The following is a 17910-nucleotide window of genomic DNA, read 5'->3' on the forward strand; positions in this document are numbered from 1 at the left end:
AAATATTGGATGAAAATCTTTAATAAATCGAGAGGTACCTTAATCTTTATATAAAATGTGTAAAACACCAGCAAGTTAACTCCTTTAGTGTGTTCCTATGAAGTATTCTAGCGCATTAGTTCAAATTTTAGACCTGCGATCTTGTTTAGGATGTGTGTGGTTTTAACATGCTTTGCTCTATATTTCAGTGCATCAGTTCAAATTTTAGACCTGCGATCATGTTTAGGATTTGCTTTTGGTAATTTTGTTTTCATGTGGGTTCCAAATCTCAATAAATAAAAAAAAAAAAATATATTAGTGTACTTCTAATTAGCCTAGACAAGTCTCGGATCCTGGATCCGCCACTGTAGGTGAAGATCAATAAAAATTCATTGATCACAACACACACACATATATATATATATATATATCAATAAAATTTACAAATAAATATTATTTACTATAATTCAAAAAATTCAATAAGAAAGAAAAAATAATCAATAAATCTTGATGAGATGATGAACATCCATCGGCTTCAATTGATTCATTAATTAGGATAAGAAAATAAATTTGATAAATGAATTGATGGAGGGCCCCTGCGCACTTGGAAGGAAGAAAAATAAAAACCAATAGCAATGGAGAGAGATAGGCTGTACCTTTGAATTTCTAAACGGCATCGTTTGGAGGATCCCTCACTCCCTTTCCTCTCTCCTCTCTCCATTTAAAAAAAAAAAAAGCCATTTATTGGAATCTGATTGGTCCACGTACGTATAAACCCCTGCAAAGTCGGTTCTTGTCGATCAAGTTTTGAGTTTCTATAAATTCACCCTGATTCATAGTGGTTTCCACAAGTCCTTAGTTTCTAAATTTCATCCGCAGTCTTCACGCTAATTAGGGCACCAATCTTTTTTAGCAGCGAGTCCCAGTTATTCGATCTTACACTCTCGATCTCTTTAGGTTTTCTCAAGTTGAATTTTCAGTTTTAGGTTCTTTAAAATTAAAAAGACCCAGCAGATCGAAACAACTAACTTCTTCCATTAATGGAGGGTGGCTATATGCTTCTTCCGGGCCAAAGGTTTTGCCTCATGGAAGATGAACTACTCATGTACTACCTTAAACCCAAGGTGAATGGAGAGGAGGTACCCGGAAAAGAAGCCCTTATTTGCGAGTTGGATCTCTATGGTGAGCAAGAACCTTGGAATATATGGGAAAGATATGAAGCAAGAAGGGCAAACGACTTGAGAAGGAACAAAGATCTCTACTTCTTTACCAAAAAGAAGAAGGTGAGTGCAAAAGCCTCGCGTATAAGGAGAAAAGTTGGGAGTGGTACATGGAAAGGCCTGGACGCAGCCAAGGAGATTTATCTTCTTGATCAGAATCAGCAGCCAACAACTACTCTTCTTGGTTTCAAGAAAACCTACACCTACAAGAATACGAGCTCTGTGCATCATGGTCGCTGGATCATGTACGAGTTCAAACTTGCTGAGTCGCAACTCCTGCACAAGCAGAAACAAGTAAATAAAAATGCATACTCTCTTTGTTTACTCAGGAAGAACCACATACTACCAGAAAAGAAGAAGAGAAAATTAAGGCAAGAAGAAGAGAATCATGAGATGCTCGAAGATTATGTCAAGGATGATAATGTGCCAGCACCATCATTATTGGATTTCCCTCAGCTTGAAAAATGGTATGATCAACAACAATTCTTGCTGCCAGCTGAACCTCAACCAAGCGAAGAAAATTTGGGGCAACAATGTCAGATACCAACATTATTTTCAGCTAATGAAATAATGAGTGACCAAGATAAAAATCAGTTGCAGCAAATGCCAGCTGAAGAGGGTATCTTGACACCAGGGGAAGTCGATCTGTATGGAGGCAACTTGAGTGATGTTATGGTTGGTGCAAACTGGCCCGACTCTTTTATAGGGGAGCTAGTGAAGGATGACCAGCCATATACCATGGAAGAGGGTGAATGGAATGATTTTCTTGTTCAGATTTTGAGTACTTAGCATTTTAGTTCATATTTTTTTCTCTTTTGCGGTCGATCTCTACCAGAATTAATATATGTAATTGTTGACAGGATTTAGGCTTTACGCCCCCCTTGTTGTATCTTCTTCTTCAACTAATAATATGAGTTTGAGGGCCTTACCGCCCCAGCTAGACTCCGTCTTCCAGCCCTAAGTTAAAAAAGTTTCATCTTATGGTTAACCATAACAATTAATGTCATTTGTTATCTGATCGAGATTACTTATCTCTCTGTAAGTAGCAATAGTTATAACTTATAGTTGTTCACTTTAAGTCTTAAAGTCAAATCAATCAACAATATTGATATCAACAAGTTGGATCTAACAAAAACATCAATTCCAATAATGATCTAGCAATATTGAACCATTTCTATATTCAAATAGCTGGCCATTTACTGTATGGGATTTGCCATCACCAAATCCTCAAATGAAGAGTCTTCTATGGGAGGTTGAAGTAGCCAGAAGAATTTGTAGGAGAGCAATTTCACTCTAAAGCCTAACCAAATTCCTCCTGGACAGGAGAATAATTCAACAAACATTAGGCCGAAACTGAAAAAAAATTATAAGAGCAGGAACACGAGAAGAGAAACAAAGTTGATGAAATGTTTGAAAAGCAACAAAGAAAATAGATCAAGGATGTGCAGGCACCTCTATCTCCCAAAAATACAGCTTTGTCAATAGCTGAACTTGAGATCGAATTTCTGAATGGGCTTATATGGAGAAGGGTGATGAAGCCTTGAATGATGTAGGTTTGGGGGTTTCCACTGTACAGCTATGAAGAAACTAAGGACCTTTAACCTGTGACACTACTATAACCATCTTAGAATCTTCTTCACTCTGATGTGTATGTATAGCCCTGTCACCTGTCTCACAACCCATTCTTAGCCTGGCTTTGAAACACGATATTTAGCAAGCGAAAGAGTAGTTTTGTCAAAATCCTCGTCAGTCACAATGGGTCCAATCGTCCAGAAAGATAAGAAATTATAATGGGAAGAATTATGTACTTGTTCCACTAGGAAGAAGCAGGGGCCGTTAATCTTTTGATATCGGCTCCCAGCATATGAAGTTGTGTATCTACATTCTCATAACCACGGTCAATATGAGCAACACTGCTGATCTCAGTAGTACCTTATGCAGCCAATGCAGCTAATACCAATGATATCCCACCTCTGAGGTCAGTTGCAGCAAGGCAGGAACCAGACAAACCACTGCCAGCAGAATGGAAACCATTAGCGCCATTTAGTTTCCAATTGAAAAAGGAGAGAAAACAGTAAGAAAATAAATAAAATTAAGAGAAATATTTTAAAGGATTTTGCATACCTTCTATTATCTTTCCCGAAAACCAGAGCAGAGCTTGCACAGACTTGAATTTTTGCTCCAAGCTTCCGCAGTTCGTTTACTAGTATAAAGCAGGGAACATGTATGACAATAGGTCAATGCAAGTAGCGTCATTTGTAACAAATATTATCATCTTTCCAGACAGAAAAACAAAGAAGGAATGTCTATAAAAGAATACAGGGGATAAGAAGTATTTCCTCCTTGTACTCTTTTTTAAAACCATCAAAAACCAATTATAAAAGAAAAACTAGAGACAGTGTAAGGGTTTAGAACAAGACTCGACAACATAGATGTACACACCTTAATGCCTCATTATGTGTGTTTATTATGTATGTATGCATGTACACAGACACAAACATGCATGGACACGTGCATACTATGTGGCTAATAAGATCATAAACCCTCAATGATCCACACCTTCATTAATTGAGAATCTGCATATATAATACAAATGCGAATGCACACAGTATATGCCACATACCATTTGCCATGCGCTTTTCAAATACAGACTCTTCTACAGGACTTAAACCATTGCACGTGGTTAGCAGGGCCATTGTTTGCGGTTGGAGATCTTTAGGAAACCAGGGAAATGGTCTTGTCTTAACCTTAAAACCTCGCAAATTCTCACCACATTGAGACACTGCTGAAACTGAAGTAATAATGAAATATACCACAGCATGAAATTAAATTACCACAAGAGGCAGATAAGCAGAGCAAACAAAATGGGAACCAAGCTATTTATGAAACAATTTAACATACTTCCAAGGTATCATGAGAGCATTGCCTTATTTTGCAACCAGCGGCCAAGAGTTTTTGCATCAGACAGGAAACTTGGGAAGGAATGACGGGTGAAATTGAAATGAATGAGCGAGCAATAGCTGCAGCAAGCAAAAACGTGCCTGCTTCAATACGATCAGGTGCAATAGTACATTTACAACCATGAAAATAAGATTTTCCCTTGATGACAAACTTTGTTGCTTCCTGCTCCTTCCACACAGGCCCCACTTTTAGTCAGAAATCGAGCAAGATCAACCACTGGTTCCTGTGGTTAAATGTTGGCGAAAAGTCCGAAAACAGGTCACTTAATAAAATCCATTAGACAGCAAACAAAAACACTTGAACATTTTCCATTATCATCACAATCAGAAATCAAAACTTCAGAGAGATTCACTAATCATACTCTGGCAACACTGGACAGTATAGTTGTTCCATCAGCCATACATGCAGCCATCAGAAGGGTTTCTGTTGCCCTAACGCTAGGGTAATCAAGTTGGAAACTTCCCCCAACCAATCCTCTTCCATTTAATGCATATGCCTGAACTTTGCCATCCTTGTGTATCACAGAAATTTACTTGATCAACTCATCTCACCATTCATAGATGATAGAACATGTAAATAGTTGAATACCAATGCAATTGGCTGAACTTTACTATGGGTTAATCATAAAAACAAGTGTTACTGACTAAGGAAACATGCAAGTCATGTAGAATAACAGTCACTAACATAAAAATTTGCCAAAGCTGCCATAGCTGAGATTAGCGATTTAATTTTGTACTTGTAACTGGTTTGCGGTAATTTAACAACATAAATGTGCTTACGTTATACCTTCAACCTTAGATGGTATCTTAGTCTCTTTTCTAGACAAAAACTATATACAAGTGTAACTATAATTCATCATCTCACACGCCACATAAACCAGAGAGTTTAATTCACATGAACATTTAGCAAGTGGTCTCTCTTTTAAGAATGCACTAGTAGCACCCCATGGGCCATGTAATACGTAGCAAGTACAGTGTAATTGTGTAAGACATCAAAGATATATGAAATTAAAACCTTGGTGATTAAAAGAAGGCACTTTATCAATTCAAAACACAGAAGGGAAAATACAGAAATTATGTTAAATTTAGTGCGGCAACTCCCCATGGACCTCCTGAACTCCTGTGAAGGAGAAATTTTACTCCTTCATAGGAAGAAAGGAGTCTAATAGCCATATCGATTCACGACTTAAATGTAATGAGCTTTGGAGAAAAAAAAAAAAAAAAAAAAAGAGCTTTTAACCCCAAATGTTTTGATCAATGGTATAATGAATATCAAAGCATCTAGCTGTTGCATCATCCAGTATCTAAACACTAATAAGAACATTTAGAACAGTGAACTCCAAGCACTACAAAAGTAGTTCCTGACAAAAAAGTTGAAAATTATTGAAGATGGTGGACACTCACTATATAAAATTGAAATGGTTCACAATGAGATATGCTTTTTGAGATGGTTAACAGAAAAAGATATGCTCCGTAGGATGGTTATCGGAAAGAAAAATCATGAAAGGGTATGTTATCATCATAAGATTCATAACACATTTTGTCCCAATCTGCTGATTAATAAAGAAAATATGCTTTGCTTCGAGGGAAACACCTTCAAGAGATGAAATTTGTGACCTATCTACCACAGTAACACATGGTTTCATTCCTTACATGGGACTTGGGATATAAAAAGAAAGAAAAACATAAAAAGAAATCACCCCTCCAGTTTGTTTCCTTTACTGACTCATCATATTATAAGCAAGGTACTGCTCGATCTGACAATGAAAAATACCTAAAATGGAAATAGCTTGAACAACAGCATAACCATCCATAACAGTATTGAGTAAGTCGGTTCTAAATGTGCTATACTTCTACACAATGTAGTTAGAAAATCACACACCAGTGTCACCTCGCATATCATACTACATTACTACTCTTACCCCAATTCTTCAAAATAGTCCATCTAGTACCACTCCTAATAGTAGCACAAATTTTTGCAACATAATCAAATTCAAGTCAACTAATTCAACATAATCACTTCCGTCTGCTTGCGTCCCTCCATCTGTCATCGTCCCTTCTCTTGATTTGAGAAGGGGTATTTATAATGTCATTATCTCCCTCAATTTAGAATGCATTGATGACATAGCATTAATCACATTTCGTAAATATGTAATTAAATCAATCAGTTTTAATTTGTTGATTTAATTATTTTTTATTTAAGGAATATGCCAATCAAATATGATTTGATTTAATGCTTGATTTCAATCAGAATTAAATAATTTAATTTGAATGATATTTGAATTTAATACTTGATTTCAATCAGAATTAAACAATTTAATTTTGATGCTTGATTTTCATCGAGATCAATCAGTTTAATATGATTGATCCGCTTTAAATGCTTAACTCGAGCGATATTTGTATTTAATACTTGATTTCAATCAGAATTAAACAATTTAATTTTGATGCTTGATTTTCATCGAGATCAATAAGTTTAATATGATTGATCCGCTTTAAATGCTTAACTCGAGCGATATTTGTATTTAATACTTGATTTCAATCAGAATTAAACAATTTAATTTTGATGCTTGATTTTCATCGAGATCAATCAGTTTAATATGATTGATCCACTTTAAATGCTTAACTCGAGCAACAACCAATCGGCGATAAATTGATGCTTCCACAATTGATGCTTCTGAGTCATTTAATTGATGGATCACTTGTGTTTTGACATGTGTCATCCTAGAAGCTCCATAATTTTGGTGACGTACGAGCCACGTGTACCTTTTGTAGGACTCATGTGCCAACTAAGCTTATTTAGTCAGAATTTCAAAGATTGACCGATTTATTTAATGAATTTTATTTTCATTTAATTTCTTGTGTCTACAGGTTAGATTACATCAAAAATACTTTTTGGTTATTAAAACAAATTATTAATTATAAATATCAAGAGTTGAGATTATTCTATACTGTCGCTGCATAGAATTTTTTTTAAAATATATGTAGGTGTTTAATTTGATTGTAGGAAGTGATTAACCATCTATTTCAAATTCTCAATCAAACTAACAGATTTTGATGCCTCTCCACTTAAGCTCTTCTAATGCATGGTTGCTTTTATTATAGCTAATCATGATCTTAATCCATGATTACACTAAACACACCAATAGCAATATAAGAATTGCATTTGACACAGCTAACTATGTTATTATTGCCAACGACTTTTTTTTTTTTTGAGAATAATTATTGCCAACGACTTGGCTAGCTTGAGAGCAACTCCAACAGTTTCCCTATAATTTTTGTATTATAGAGAAGCAAAAGTCAAGCCTTTAGCCTATTTTTCTTCTCCAACTCCAACAGATTTCCTAGTTTACAGTAATCTATAAAATCTCCATATTCTTCTTTAAAATTTTGGAGTTTGCTGTAAATATAGGGAATTTGGTTTTCTCTCTCCTCACTTTCAAAATAGAGATAGTTATAGGGAATCTGTTGGAGCAAAAGAGGCTTATTTTTCCCTAAAGTAGAGAAAAATCAAAATATAGGGAATCTGTTGGAGTTGCTCTGAGATTTGGAAAAGTACCGGATGGCTTTTTTCTTCCAACTTGTTCAATTGTATAGATAAACAATTTAAACAAGTCATGCTCACCTCAAATTTTTTTTTTTTCTCTTCTAACCGGGCTCGATGGGTTCCGTCGGACCGCCCGTTAACTAACGGGTTGGCAGCCTAGTAACACGTTAAGTTATCGGGCAGAAAAAAATGGGTTTTTAGCGGGCGGTTAACGGGTCATGGGCTGAATTGCCAAGCCTACACTTGCATCACAAATCGATAGAGACGTACTGCACCTCTTTTATACTAGCTGTGCACAACATTGCACCTACAAGAGATGCACCATAAGCAACCACCGGCTCTTTTTCTTCTCTGTTGATACTCACTTGAATCCCTCTAACTCTGAAGTACACTCGCACAAGTTCCTGCAGCATGGGGACCTTTGGGGAACAGCCAAGCAGCAACACATCCGAGACACTAGTTGCGTCCATTGCAGCATCATCTAAACACTTGTCAACTAGCTTGACACACTGGTCATATAAATCCCAGTTCAACTGATCAAATTTATCCCTGGTAATAGTTCCATCGAATTGGATATAGATGCATCTGCAAACATGTTTGGAGTTTGGAGAACATAACATATCTAGGAAAAATATCTCTCCTTTACAAGCATAAGAACCTTTACAAGTTGAAATGGAGAATAAATAGAGGCAGTAGAAACAGCCAAATAGTGCATTACCCCAGCTAGAAAGTTTAAAGCTAGCTAAGGTATGTAGCAAACAGAACAAGAAAACCAGAGCGGCATTCAATATTGGCAAAACTCACTCTTCTATCATTCTTCTAATGGCATTGGCAAATGTACAATCAGTGACAGAAACTTATGGCTGTTGCAATTGTTACCTGGGGTCTGCACAGCAAAAATTGTTGCAATAGAATGTGAGTCACATTAAAAGATTAAATCCAAGTCTCATAACCAGATAATAGCTAGATTCGATCCACCAGCAAAACTAGAAAAAGGAGGACTACAAAGTAAAATAAGAAACTTAAAAGGAAATGCTGAACTAACTTTATGTGTGCATGTGTTGTAGTCTCCTTTCAAGGATTTGGTTCAGATAAACTTGGATGTTCAAGATATAACTGCACAGAGAGAGGTTGGCTACTCATTGACTTAAGAGGGGACGTCACTAAGGGAAGTTGTTTGCACTGCCTTGTGTCTGTCGGAATCAACGATCCTCTTTCACCCATACTCGTACTTGCCTGAGGAAGGGAATGAAAGTAAGCCGTTATCTCCCACCCGCCATCTATAGTAGACAAAAAAAGCCTACAGCAGCACTGCAATCTTCAAAGAGAAGCATGAAAACCCAGAAGGACCAAAATGTAGTTCAAGAGCGCAGTAACCACCCAAGCATCTGGTCAGCATATATTCAACCAATTAAACCGAAGATGTAAGTGTTAAAAAACAAAGGACAACAAAAGGAAATTAAATTGGATAGTTAAGATCAAAATACAACATCGAAGCATGAAACTGAATAAAAAAATTTAATATGAACTTAAGAACACCAGGTCAGCTTCTTCAACCTTTGAGACATAGGACTGATCCACAGTGAGCTTAAACATGAATTGTTCGATAGGGTTGTTGTCACTGTTGAAGAAAATGACTGTTACTCTCTCCACCAGACCTTATTTTGTAAATTTTATGTCCGTTTCAGTGAGATTGCACGGCACATTATTGGAAAGAAACAAGATAAAACATGAATAAGGAGAAGATTATGTTGAATCATACTCACAGGGGAATAGAAGGCGTCAACATGAGTATGACCCAATCTTAATTTGTTTCTATCATCACAAAATGAAATTTTGACTTGTGTGAGTTTACATCTTAAAAAGTGCATTTGATAGGTCGCACCGTAATATATAATTTTATCGTTATAAAAAAAAAAATAAAAATAAAAAAATCCGAGATAGGGTGATATACTAAAAAAATGAGGGGTAGTTAAGTACTTTTATCTCGCTATAAAATCTCCGTTGAAAAACCCTAACCCCCTTTTATCATCTCCCCAGATTCCCATTCTGGGTTTATCACACACACACACACCGCCATGGCGACCCATTTCCTCTCTCGCTCCTTCCCCAAAACCCTAGCCCTCTCCTCCTTCCTCTCCCGCTCTCTTTCCACAGCCACCACCACCGCCTCCACCCTCTCCTCCGCTCACTCCCGCTCCTCCCTCTCCCTCATCAACCGCCTCCGCCCCCTCGCCGGCGCCGGCGCCATCGCCTTCCCTGGAAAGCTCTCTCCCGCCGCCATCCGTTGCTTCTCGGCCAACGCCACCACCTCCTCGCTCCGCGACCCCAACCCCAACTGGTCCAACCGGCCTCCCAAGGAGACTATCCTCCTCGATGGCTGCGACTTCGAGCACTGGCTCGTCGTCATGGAGCCGCCGCCGGAGGGGACCACTAGGGATGACACCATCAAGGAGTACATCAAAACCCTAGCCATGGTCGTCGGAAGGTGATCCATTTCCCACCTTCTATTCTTTTCAATAATCTTCTCAATTTCTTCAAACTGGTTGTTGTGATTAATAGAAAATGAACAATATTGGAGATTGATTCTTTCATTTCTGCCGATTTTTATTGCTTAGAAATTACGACCAGATTGTGTTTTTACATATATGCAACTATGATCATGGTATTACTGTGGTTATTATTGAATAGGGATGATCCTATTTAGAAGGAATAGATATGCTGTAATTGAGATTTAAAAGGATCATTCTTTGTTGTTTTTTTTGTGTGCTGGGATTAAACCTGATTTTGGTATTCGGTTGTATGATAGTTTATATGAGCATATCTGCAATTCGGGTTCGGAAGTAATTGGGTGTTTGTTGCCTCAGAGTTTATTTACAATCTGACTTGGAATAGTTGAAGTTTATTAATTGTGTGTTGTGTTCTGTATGCATCTCAACCAGTGAGGAAGAAGCGAGGATGAAGATCTACTCTGTTTCAACTAGGTGTTATTTTGCATTTGGTGCACTCGTGTCTGAAGAGCTTTCATACAAAATCAAGGGTACTACTTCTGTTTCTACCTGCTTGTACTTTTGATTATCACCTGGCTTTGAGGGTTATTTCATTCATGTTTTCATTAAATTCTTGCAGAATTGCCAAAGGTCCGCTGGGTGCTTCCTGATTCGTACCTGGATGTTAAGAACAAAGATTACGGAGGTAAGAACTTGCTTGTTACTTCAATTCTCATTTGCAAACACTAAAGAAAAATAATTGCAATCAGTTAAGTTTTTAGCCCCATCTTCTCTTCTGTGGTCAGCTGTAACTGAATTCTATGCCTTTCTTTGGGTGGGAAAGGATGGTCTGAGGCTTTATAATGCTATGCATGATTGTTTTCCTTACAGGCTGTTGATGTAGTGCAATTAGAGCTCTTGTAATTATCATGTTAAAGGATTCTTCCACTCCACTCAAAGTTGCTTGGTAGAAATTGTCCTGGTTACTCACGGTTTCTGTGATGAGCTAAGCTTAGAAGCTTTTCAGTACTTAACTCTTTTTAATAGAGAATTCAATGATAACATGATGCTATTGATTTTGTTATGTGGACCTGTTTCTTTGTTGTGGTTTGCAACTAGTTTTTTTTTTTTTTTTTGACTAGTTTGGCTTCAAGAATAGTTTTACATGATTCCTTCTGCTGGTCGTTTTGTCAGGCGAACCTTTTATTAATGGGGAAGCAGTACCATATGATCCCAAGTACCATGAGGAATGGATAAGAAACAACAGTCGGGCAAACGAGAGAAACAGACGCAATGATAGACCTAGGAACTTTGACAATTCAAGGAACTTCGACAGGAGAAGGGAAAACATGCAGCGCAGAGATGGCCCGAATAGGGGTGCCCCTCCTTTTCCTAATCAACCAGGCCAGCATGGGCCTGGCATGGCCGGACCTCCCAGCAACATGAGTCCACCCAACAATATGCCTCCCCCACCTGTGGACAGGCCTCCAATGCCTCCCAACAACACGAGTGCACCAAACTACAACAATATGCCACAGGCAAGCAACAACTGGGGTGGAGGACAGCCGAACTACAATCAGATGCCTCCAAACAACTACAATCAAGGGTCGCCTAACAACTATAATCAGATGCCTCCAAACAACAATATGCGAGGGCCACCACCACCCCAAAACCACATGGGAGGACCGCCACCACACATGGGAGGACAGCCACCACACATGGGAGGAGGGCAACCTGCGCCATCATGGTCTGATCCTGCACAATACCAAAATACCTACACACCAGAGAGAGATAATGGTGGTGGTCAAAACCGTTATTGAGGTTATGTGCTATGCTGCCATCAGTCTTTGTAGGCAGTCAGGCATGCTGTAGAGAGATCTTAGGAGGCTGCCCCTAGGTGGCTTTTGATTTACTAGTATTTTTTTCGACACCTTGCTGGGTCAGGACCTGGTTGCCTTTTATCTGATATGGTTATAATTTCATGGTCATAGCTGGATGTGATTAATCGGATCGTTCCTTTGCTATGTGATATGAGTTATTTCATGTAATGCACATATTGGCTGAAAGCACACTGTTTAGTTATTTTTGTTTCTTGGTGTTGATTTGCATTTCTGTCGTATCTTTTCTTGGTGAACCATCTTATCCTCCTAGACAAGTATGGTGTAGTCTTAACCCAAAATCATTATGGAACAATGGGGATTTCCAACTATATCATGTCAATCTACACATTTATTTCTCGAGACTGATGTAAAAGGAGCATAATGTGTGCATGGCTCAGTCATTGGTAATTGATTCTATTACTTAAATCATTTTTGCCGTGGATGGTTGGTAGCCTGCTTCAGTACAACTCTGATATGTGTATATTTCCTTGAAATATCACTCTTTTCTACCCCACACACAATTTAAGTCGAGTTCTGATAAACTTGAGGCAAAAAATAAAAATGAAATATGCTCTAGCATATTGAAATAAGAAGGGATTACAATTTACATGAACTTCACAATTTCAATTTCCTTTTCCTTACAAAACTTTGGGGTTCCCTGTTGGAGATTCATCCTTGTTTTCTTAGGGAGTTACGTCCTCAACCTAGCCCGACAGAAGCGAATTAAAAACTAAAATTAGTAAGGAGTTTCATCTGAATATTCAACTACACCAGGATGTTATGAATAACATGCAATTTCTGCCCGTAACAGGTTCACCGAAAAAGGGTTGCATTGCAGCCAGAACCTCCTTGTTATTTGAACATCAAGCCCTGGAAAGAAACAAGGGGACTCTTGCCACTAGATGGAAAAGGTGTCCAGAAGTCCAATACTTCTCATCCTACAAACCATCAGCAGAAGAATCATTAAGCTAAACAAGAAAACTGTCAATTTTGAAACTCTAGGGTGGTGAATTCTCGAAATTGAAAACCCAGGAGATGTATAGGTAAAGTTCAGAGTAGTAATCACCATTTTCCTTTTTTGATGCTAACAAACTACTGAGACTGCAGAAGTGTATGGGTATGCATCCCTGGTTTCTCGTTTACTACCCCAACAGATGGGGCTGCCATAGCTTGTTCCATTTTTCTGTTTTTGGCAGCTCTTATCTGGTCTGCAAATGAAACTTCTGCTCGCAATTTTTCTCTCTTTATAAGCTCTGCATCCAATTTCTCCAAAGCTGAGATATGCAATTGCGATTTAACTATGTCCCTTCGACTAGCAACTTGATCATTTGTGGAAGTCTCTCTGTCAAGCTGTACAAAAAAAGGAAGTATGTGACAGCACTCCAAAGAACAAGATTGTGAAACATTAAAGAATCATAGTAACATGCCCATGTAGAAAAGGTCCCCTATATTCTAAAAGCCAAGAAATCAGGAACAGTTGGTGACTATTGATTTCAAGATATAACCTCAAGAATTCCTACCGGTTTCGTGAATCAGGTAAGTAGCTTTTTATATACACAAGGCATAAATTAGTCCTGTCCCAAATATGAAAAGGATTTTCTTCTCAGAAATAGGAAAGGATTCATTCCAATTTTTTCCGTTCATCAGGCCACATTCCTAATAAATTTGTCTCATTCAAAAGCCCTAACTACATGCTCATTTGTTGGTAAGGAAAAGCCCTAACATCTGTGACCAATTTATCAACCAAAAATTCGTGCTTCTTTATTTTTGCATAATAAGTTGTTCTGTGTTATTCATATATGTCTATCTTATAAATGAGACACTACAAAATTTGTAGTAGCTATATTTAACTTGATCTTGGTTCATGAGCAATTACCTTCGTTGATCTCTGCTTAACTTTCAGCCCTTTCAGAGATGTCAACTCTTCATTGTCTTTGTTAGTCTCACTATCTACTCTCCTTTCAACAGCACGCCTTGCCTTCTTTTTTACTTTAGCTCGTGCTGCTGCTTCCTTGGCTCTCATCTTTGCCCGTTCCCTTGCCTTTTTCTTTTCTGCAGCCTGCTGAAGCTGTTGGAGATATAATTCTTCCCTTATATTCTTATAGCTATCCCAATTTAACTCTTGTTGTTCACTCCCACCTGTCTTAGCCGCCTCTGCTATGCTTTCTACCCATGACAGGAAGAGTTTCTCCCTTGACTGTTTCCATTTTAGACGCCTTCCCCAAAGCCGTCTAAGTGAAGAACTCATTTTTGCCTTGGACTCCACACTACATAACAGTTCAAAATGTGATTAAAATTGAGTGGCATGTTAGTCTTGACTCTCCTGATTCAACCACTCAAAGAGCCAGACACTTGTTAAACAAATGACAACAACAAACATATCTATCAGCAGTCTTCAATGTACAAAGATTGGTTTCTAGTGTTTGTGAGACAAAAGTGGTATGTTACTTGGTTAGATTGCCTGAAAGCCTTACAGAACTCACTCTCCCTCCCTCCCTCCTCCACACAATGGGAAAATACGAAAAAGCTTACGAGAAAGTATTTAAAAGATATACTTGAGGCCCGACCAAGAGGTTACACATGTGATCTTTTATTCCTTCTCTTTTGCAGGAAGAAAGAGTTCAACTATTTGCAGGAAGAGTTCAAAACATAAATACACCTAAAGCCCCATAAATTCTAATAACCATTCTACCGTATAGCAATTATTAGAATTGGGCCATTAGAATTCATTTATAACATGAAGGTGCTTCCAGAAAACTATACAAGAAATTACTAACTTTATTCCAGATAATCTTTTCTAGAGTAATAAAAGAACCATCAATGGCAGGGTCACAGCATTTTTCTATCTTCCATCCTCTGTGAAAATATAGTTACAAAGTAACTATGATTGAATCTGAGTAGTAAAACTAATTTTTTTGGTTTCCCCACATTCAAAGCCTAAACCTACTCTTGGTTAGAAAGTTTAATGATAACCCAACTAGCTTTTATATAGTATTAAGTTATAGTATTAGCTTTCAATAAGAGTATATGTGAAAAGGTCTCTGAGTGTACCTATGAGAACGGGGACGCTGGGACATCTTCTTTCTAACCTGAAAACTACTGAGGGTCATAACAGGAGATTTCAAAAGAAAGTAAAAGGATTGAAAAATGAACAAGATTACTCTTCTTTACATAAGTTCTGCTGTACTTATGACTACTGAAAACAACAATATAAGCTCTTACATGCTATTTCAGAAACACCCATGTGCTGAAGAAAAATATCATAAAACTTGATAAATCTTACATGCCTTCACCTTGGGGTCTTTTAGGGCCTCTATGGTTTGTCGCTTGATGCGCTCACAAGTCTCTGCATTATGTGGAAAATCAAAACTTCAAATTCAACCAAATGTTTGAGAGTTCAAAATCCAATAACAAATATACACACTGTATTTTATAGATATATATCCCTTTACCTGCACTATGTTTCCTGCCTTTGTTCCATGGCACTTTTCCTTTGTTGGCTAGTCCTATTTTCTTTCGTCTTTCTCTTTCCTTGTAATCTTCTTTGCTAATACTTATTGTAGAGTCATTCTGACCAATTAACTGAACCTCCTTTCTTACGTTTTGCTGCTCTCGTGGCTTTCTGCTAACTATAGAATGGCTGAGGTTAGCAATATCACATTTCTCATCCATGCCAACACTGATCTGCATAGCTCCAATGTAATGAAGTTGAGGGAAAGAACAGACAGAGGCAAACCGATTCCTCAGAACACGTAAATGATAATTCAAATGCTCCGTGTTCTGTGGAAAGTGATTGGCTTCCGCCACATAACCAAACAGCGGAACATGATCAAGGGTTGAATATGGAGCAGACAATCTCCTGTTAGAACTCAAAAATGTGATAACAGACTGGTTAATCATATGGATTTCAATCATTTAATTATGAGTTATAAAATTACATATGCAAACACACAACCACTTAATAAAAGCACCCCCATATGTATACAATTCAAAATCATTCAAGCAAATCATCACCCTCAAAGTTATTAGAAACCTCGCAGCTACTTTTTACTAACCCAACACGTCAGACAGTTGCACAAGAACTTCACCAGAATTTCAACATGAAGAATAGAAATCTGACCAGCCACTTCAAGCATTCATTTACACATAAGTAAATACACTAAACTACTAATGCCATCTAATTTTTTTTTTATGGCATTTAAAGCAAATTCAATCATGAGCAATTTCCACCCGAAGCATTGTCAACTATTCAGCCTCTATGAACCTTGCTAAATTTCAATTGTAAGCTAAACCCATTTTAAAGAGTTCAACATTGCTTAATAGAATCAATCTCACTATGCGTTTGAAATCAAATTTTGTTACATTCAGTAGAACACTCGATTCTATTGTAAGTTCTCTACATTCCACTATTATATAACATCTACATGGAGAACTCACATCTGTAGTAGACTGTTCACACTCATTCATTTATAGTAAAACCACATTTTTACCAGGAAAGATTCAAAATTTGGTTCAACTTACTAACAATAAGATACCCATTTCCTAGTTATTAATATCAGTTAAGACCAGAAACCAGAAAAAGGAGCAGAAGCTAAGTTGAAGCATTCCTTCGAGACTCAAGTTTTGGAGGTGAGTCAGAAAGTGGGTAAGAAGAGAAACAATGTAGAGAAGATAACCCATTTCAGTTAAATGCGTTAAAGTTTGTTAGCGAAAGAGAAGAAGGAACTTACAGGTGAAGGAACGGCATTTGAAGGTGGAAGATAAGAGAGTGAGCAGGCGAACCAGAAAGACCCGCTCCCTAATTTCCTTCTCGGATTGGGCCTGGACTCTCTTTTTCAATTTTACTCGGGGTAATTGGATTGACCTGGCAAAATTCCCATTTCGTATCGGATTAATTTCATTTCGTATATTTTTGGTAGAACATGATAACAAAACGAAAACCAAACGATTAGGTTTCGTGTTAAGACCGGTTAAGAAACCTCAAACCAAATTCTTATAATTTTTTTCGTGTCGTGTGTAATTTTGCCAAGTTTATTGGACCATTTGAAAGTGTGTTTTTTTCGCGATTCGGGGTAATTTCGGGTCTGTGATCGGACAAGACCAGAGAAATTTGTCCTACGGTAATTGACTATCGTGACTGTTTTTGATTGAAATTGCACGAGTCTTTTGCGAGAAGGGGACTGGTAGTGTATCATCTCCTCTATATTTCAATGCATTTTAACAATGAGAGTTTCTATTGGGACCTCCAAATCTGCTCATTTTATATGACATATATAACCTACTATAAAATGACTATTAGGGACAATAATTATACCCAAAAAATGGTTATATTTATTTTCTCCCGACTTTCCAATTCAATAATATTAGATTGCATTCTTTATTATTTTCCCTATCTATTTTCATTTTCCAATTTCACTACGTACTCATTAAAGCATATATATATATATATATATATATTAAGAAATAAAACTATGATTAGATAAAAATGTATGATATGCATATTGAACGCATATTACTAAGGAAGAACAAAATAAATTGTATTTTGCCCTAAATCTAAATCTATCTATTATATTTGTAAAAAGAAGAAGAAAAAAAAAAACTAGCAAATAAAAAATATTTAAATAATTAATCATGAGGTACATAAAATAGAGAAACATTAAGAAAAAGTGATTAATCTTCTTTTTTTTTGAACAGCTAAAAAAGAAAAAGGTAAATAAAAAAAATCACATAATAGTTCATGTTATTTTATTTTTATTAATTTTTAAAACTCAATACCTTGTGTTTGATTTATTTTTTTATTGGATAAGAGATTTATGTTATCTGATTAAGGAATTGAGA

At 37.1% G+C, this 17910-nt stretch overlaps 5 protein-coding genes across 10 annotated transcripts; 2 read left to right on the forward strand and 3 right to left on the reverse strand.

Annotated features, from left to right (window-relative positions):
- Positions 1 to 1019: 1019 nt before the first annotated feature.
- LOC112203512 (NAC domain-containing protein 83-like) lies at positions 1020 to 1988 on the forward strand. Its single transcript, XM_024344473.1, has one exon. The coding sequence runs from the start codon at positions 1020 to 1022 to the stop codon at positions 1986 to 1988; it is 969 nt and encodes a 322-aa protein (XP_024200241.1).
- A 636-nt stretch (positions 1989 to 2624) lies between these two features.
- Positions 2625 to 4697, reverse strand: LOC112168205 (UDP-N-acetylglucosamine 1-carboxyvinyltransferase 1). 4 transcript variants are annotated; one of them, XR_005800620.1, is made up of 5 exons: positions 4522 to 4694; positions 4101 to 4383; positions 3324 to 3402; positions 3008 to 3211; positions 2625 to 2889 (listed from the first exon to the last, which is right to left on the reverse strand). XR_005800620.1 is itself a non-coding variant. In XM_024305326.2 (3 exons), the coding sequence occupies exons 1-3, from the start codon at positions 3893 to 3895 to the stop codon at positions 3133 to 3135; spliced, it is 231 nt and encodes a 76-aa protein (XP_024161094.1). In that variant the 5' UTR covers positions 3896 to 3911; the 3' UTR covers positions 2628 to 3132. The 4 variants fall into 4 exon arrangements, 1 of the variants encoding a protein (XP_024161094.1); XR_005800619.1 differs by having other exon boundaries at positions 2626 to 2893; XR_005800618.1 differs by having other exon boundaries at positions 2627 to 3211; positions 4522 to 4697.
- Positions 4698 to 7951: 3254 nt separating this feature from the next.
- Positions 7952 to 8323, reverse strand: LOC112203513 (heat shock 70 kDa protein 1-like). The gene has a single exon (XM_024344474.1). The coding sequence runs from the start codon at positions 8321 to 8323 to the stop codon at positions 7952 to 7954; it is 372 nt and encodes a 123-aa protein (XP_024200242.1).
- Positions 8324 to 9730: 1407 nt separating this feature from the next.
- LOC112165111 (multiple organellar RNA editing factor 8, chloroplastic/mitochondrial) lies at positions 9731 to 12300 on the forward strand. Its single transcript, XM_024301537.2, has 4 exons — positions 9731 to 10191; positions 10646 to 10743; positions 10833 to 10898; positions 11387 to 12300. The coding sequence occupies exons 1-4, from the start codon at positions 9782 to 9784 to the stop codon at positions 12010 to 12012; spliced, it is 1200 nt and encodes a 399-aa protein (XP_024157305.1). The 5' UTR covers positions 9731 to 9781; the 3' UTR covers positions 12013 to 12300.
- Positions 12301 to 12628: 328 nt separating this feature from the next.
- Positions 12629 to 16909, reverse strand: LOC112165112. 3 transcript variants are annotated; one of them, XM_024301538.2, is made up of 7 exons: positions 16803 to 16909; positions 15525 to 15931; positions 15360 to 15418; positions 15124 to 15161; positions 13949 to 14339; positions 13139 to 13422; positions 12629 to 13010 (listed from the first exon to the last, which is right to left on the reverse strand). In XM_024301538.2, exons 1-6 carry the CDS (start codon positions 16817 to 16819, stop codon positions 13165 to 13167), a joined length of 1170 nt encoding a protein of 389 aa, XP_024157306.1. In that variant the 5' UTR covers positions 16820 to 16909; the 3' UTR covers positions 12629 to 13010; positions 13139 to 13164. The 3 variants fall into 3 exon arrangements, with proteins under 3 accessions (XP_024157306.1, XP_024157307.2, XP_040375655.1); XM_024301539.2 differs by lacking the exon at positions 16803 to 16909 and having other exon boundaries at positions 15366 to 15418; positions 15525 to 16790; XM_040519721.1 differs by lacking the exon at positions 16803 to 16909 and having other exon boundaries at positions 15525 to 16790.
- Positions 16910 to 17910: the final 1001 nt, after the last annotated feature.

The sequence above is a fragment of the Rosa chinensis genome, chromosome 5 (genome assembly GCF_002994745.2).
Source record: "Rosa chinensis cultivar Old Blush chromosome 5, RchiOBHm-V2, whole genome shotgun sequence".
NCBI lineage: Eukaryota > Viridiplantae > Streptophyta > Magnoliopsida > Rosales > Rosaceae > Rosa > Rosa chinensis.

What these genes read in the sequence shown, in the direction of transcription:
- LOC112203512 (XM_024344473.1), top strand. Translation starts at nt 1,020, where the DNA reads ATGGAGGGTGGCTATATGCTTCTTCCGGGCCAAAGGTTTTGCCTCATG.
- LOC112168205 (XM_024305326.2), bottom strand. Translation starts at nt 3,895, where the DNA reads ATGGCCCTGCTAACCACGTGCAATGGTTTAAGTCCTGTAGAAGAGTCT. An exon ending in TGAAAAGCGCATGGCAAATG is followed by an intron (nt 3,403 to 3,822) that starts GTATGTGGCATA and finishes GCTTTATACTAG; the next exon opens with TAAACGAACTGCGGAAGCTT. An exon ending in TTCGGGAAAGATAATAGAAG is followed by an intron (nt 3,212 to 3,323) that starts GTATGCAAAATC and finishes TTCTGCTGGCAG; the next exon opens with TGGTTTGTCTGGTTCCTGCC.
- LOC112203513 (XM_024344474.1), bottom strand. Translation starts at nt 8,323, where the DNA reads ATGTTATGTTCTCCAAACTCCAAACATGTTTGCAGATGCATCTATATC.
- LOC112165111 (XM_024301537.2), top strand. Translation starts at nt 9,782, where the DNA reads ATGGCGACCCATTTCCTCTCTCGCTCCTTCCCCAAAACCCTAGCCCTC. An exon ending in CTAGCCATGGTCGTCGGAAG is followed by an intron (nt 10,192 to 10,645) that starts GTGATCCATTTC and finishes CATCTCAACCAG; the next exon opens with TGAGGAAGAAGCGAGGATGA. An exon ending in GCTTTCATACAAAATCAAGG is followed by an intron (nt 10,744 to 10,832) that starts GTACTACTTCTG and finishes AAATTCTTGCAG; the next exon opens with AATTGCCAAAGGTCCGCTGG.
- LOC112165112 (XM_040519721.1), bottom strand. Translation starts at nt 15,987, where the DNA reads ATGATTGAAATCCATATGATTAACCAGTCTGTTATCACATTTTTGAGT. An exon ending in AGGCAGGAAACATAGTGCAG is followed by an intron (nt 15,419 to 15,524) that starts GTAAAGGGATAT and finishes CACATAATGCAG; the next exon opens with AGACTTGTGAGCGCATCAAG. An exon ending in TAAAAGACCCCAAGGTGAAG is followed by an intron (nt 15,162 to 15,359) that starts GCATGTAAGATT and finishes AGTAGTTTTCAG; the next exon opens with GTTAGAAAGAAGATGTCCCA.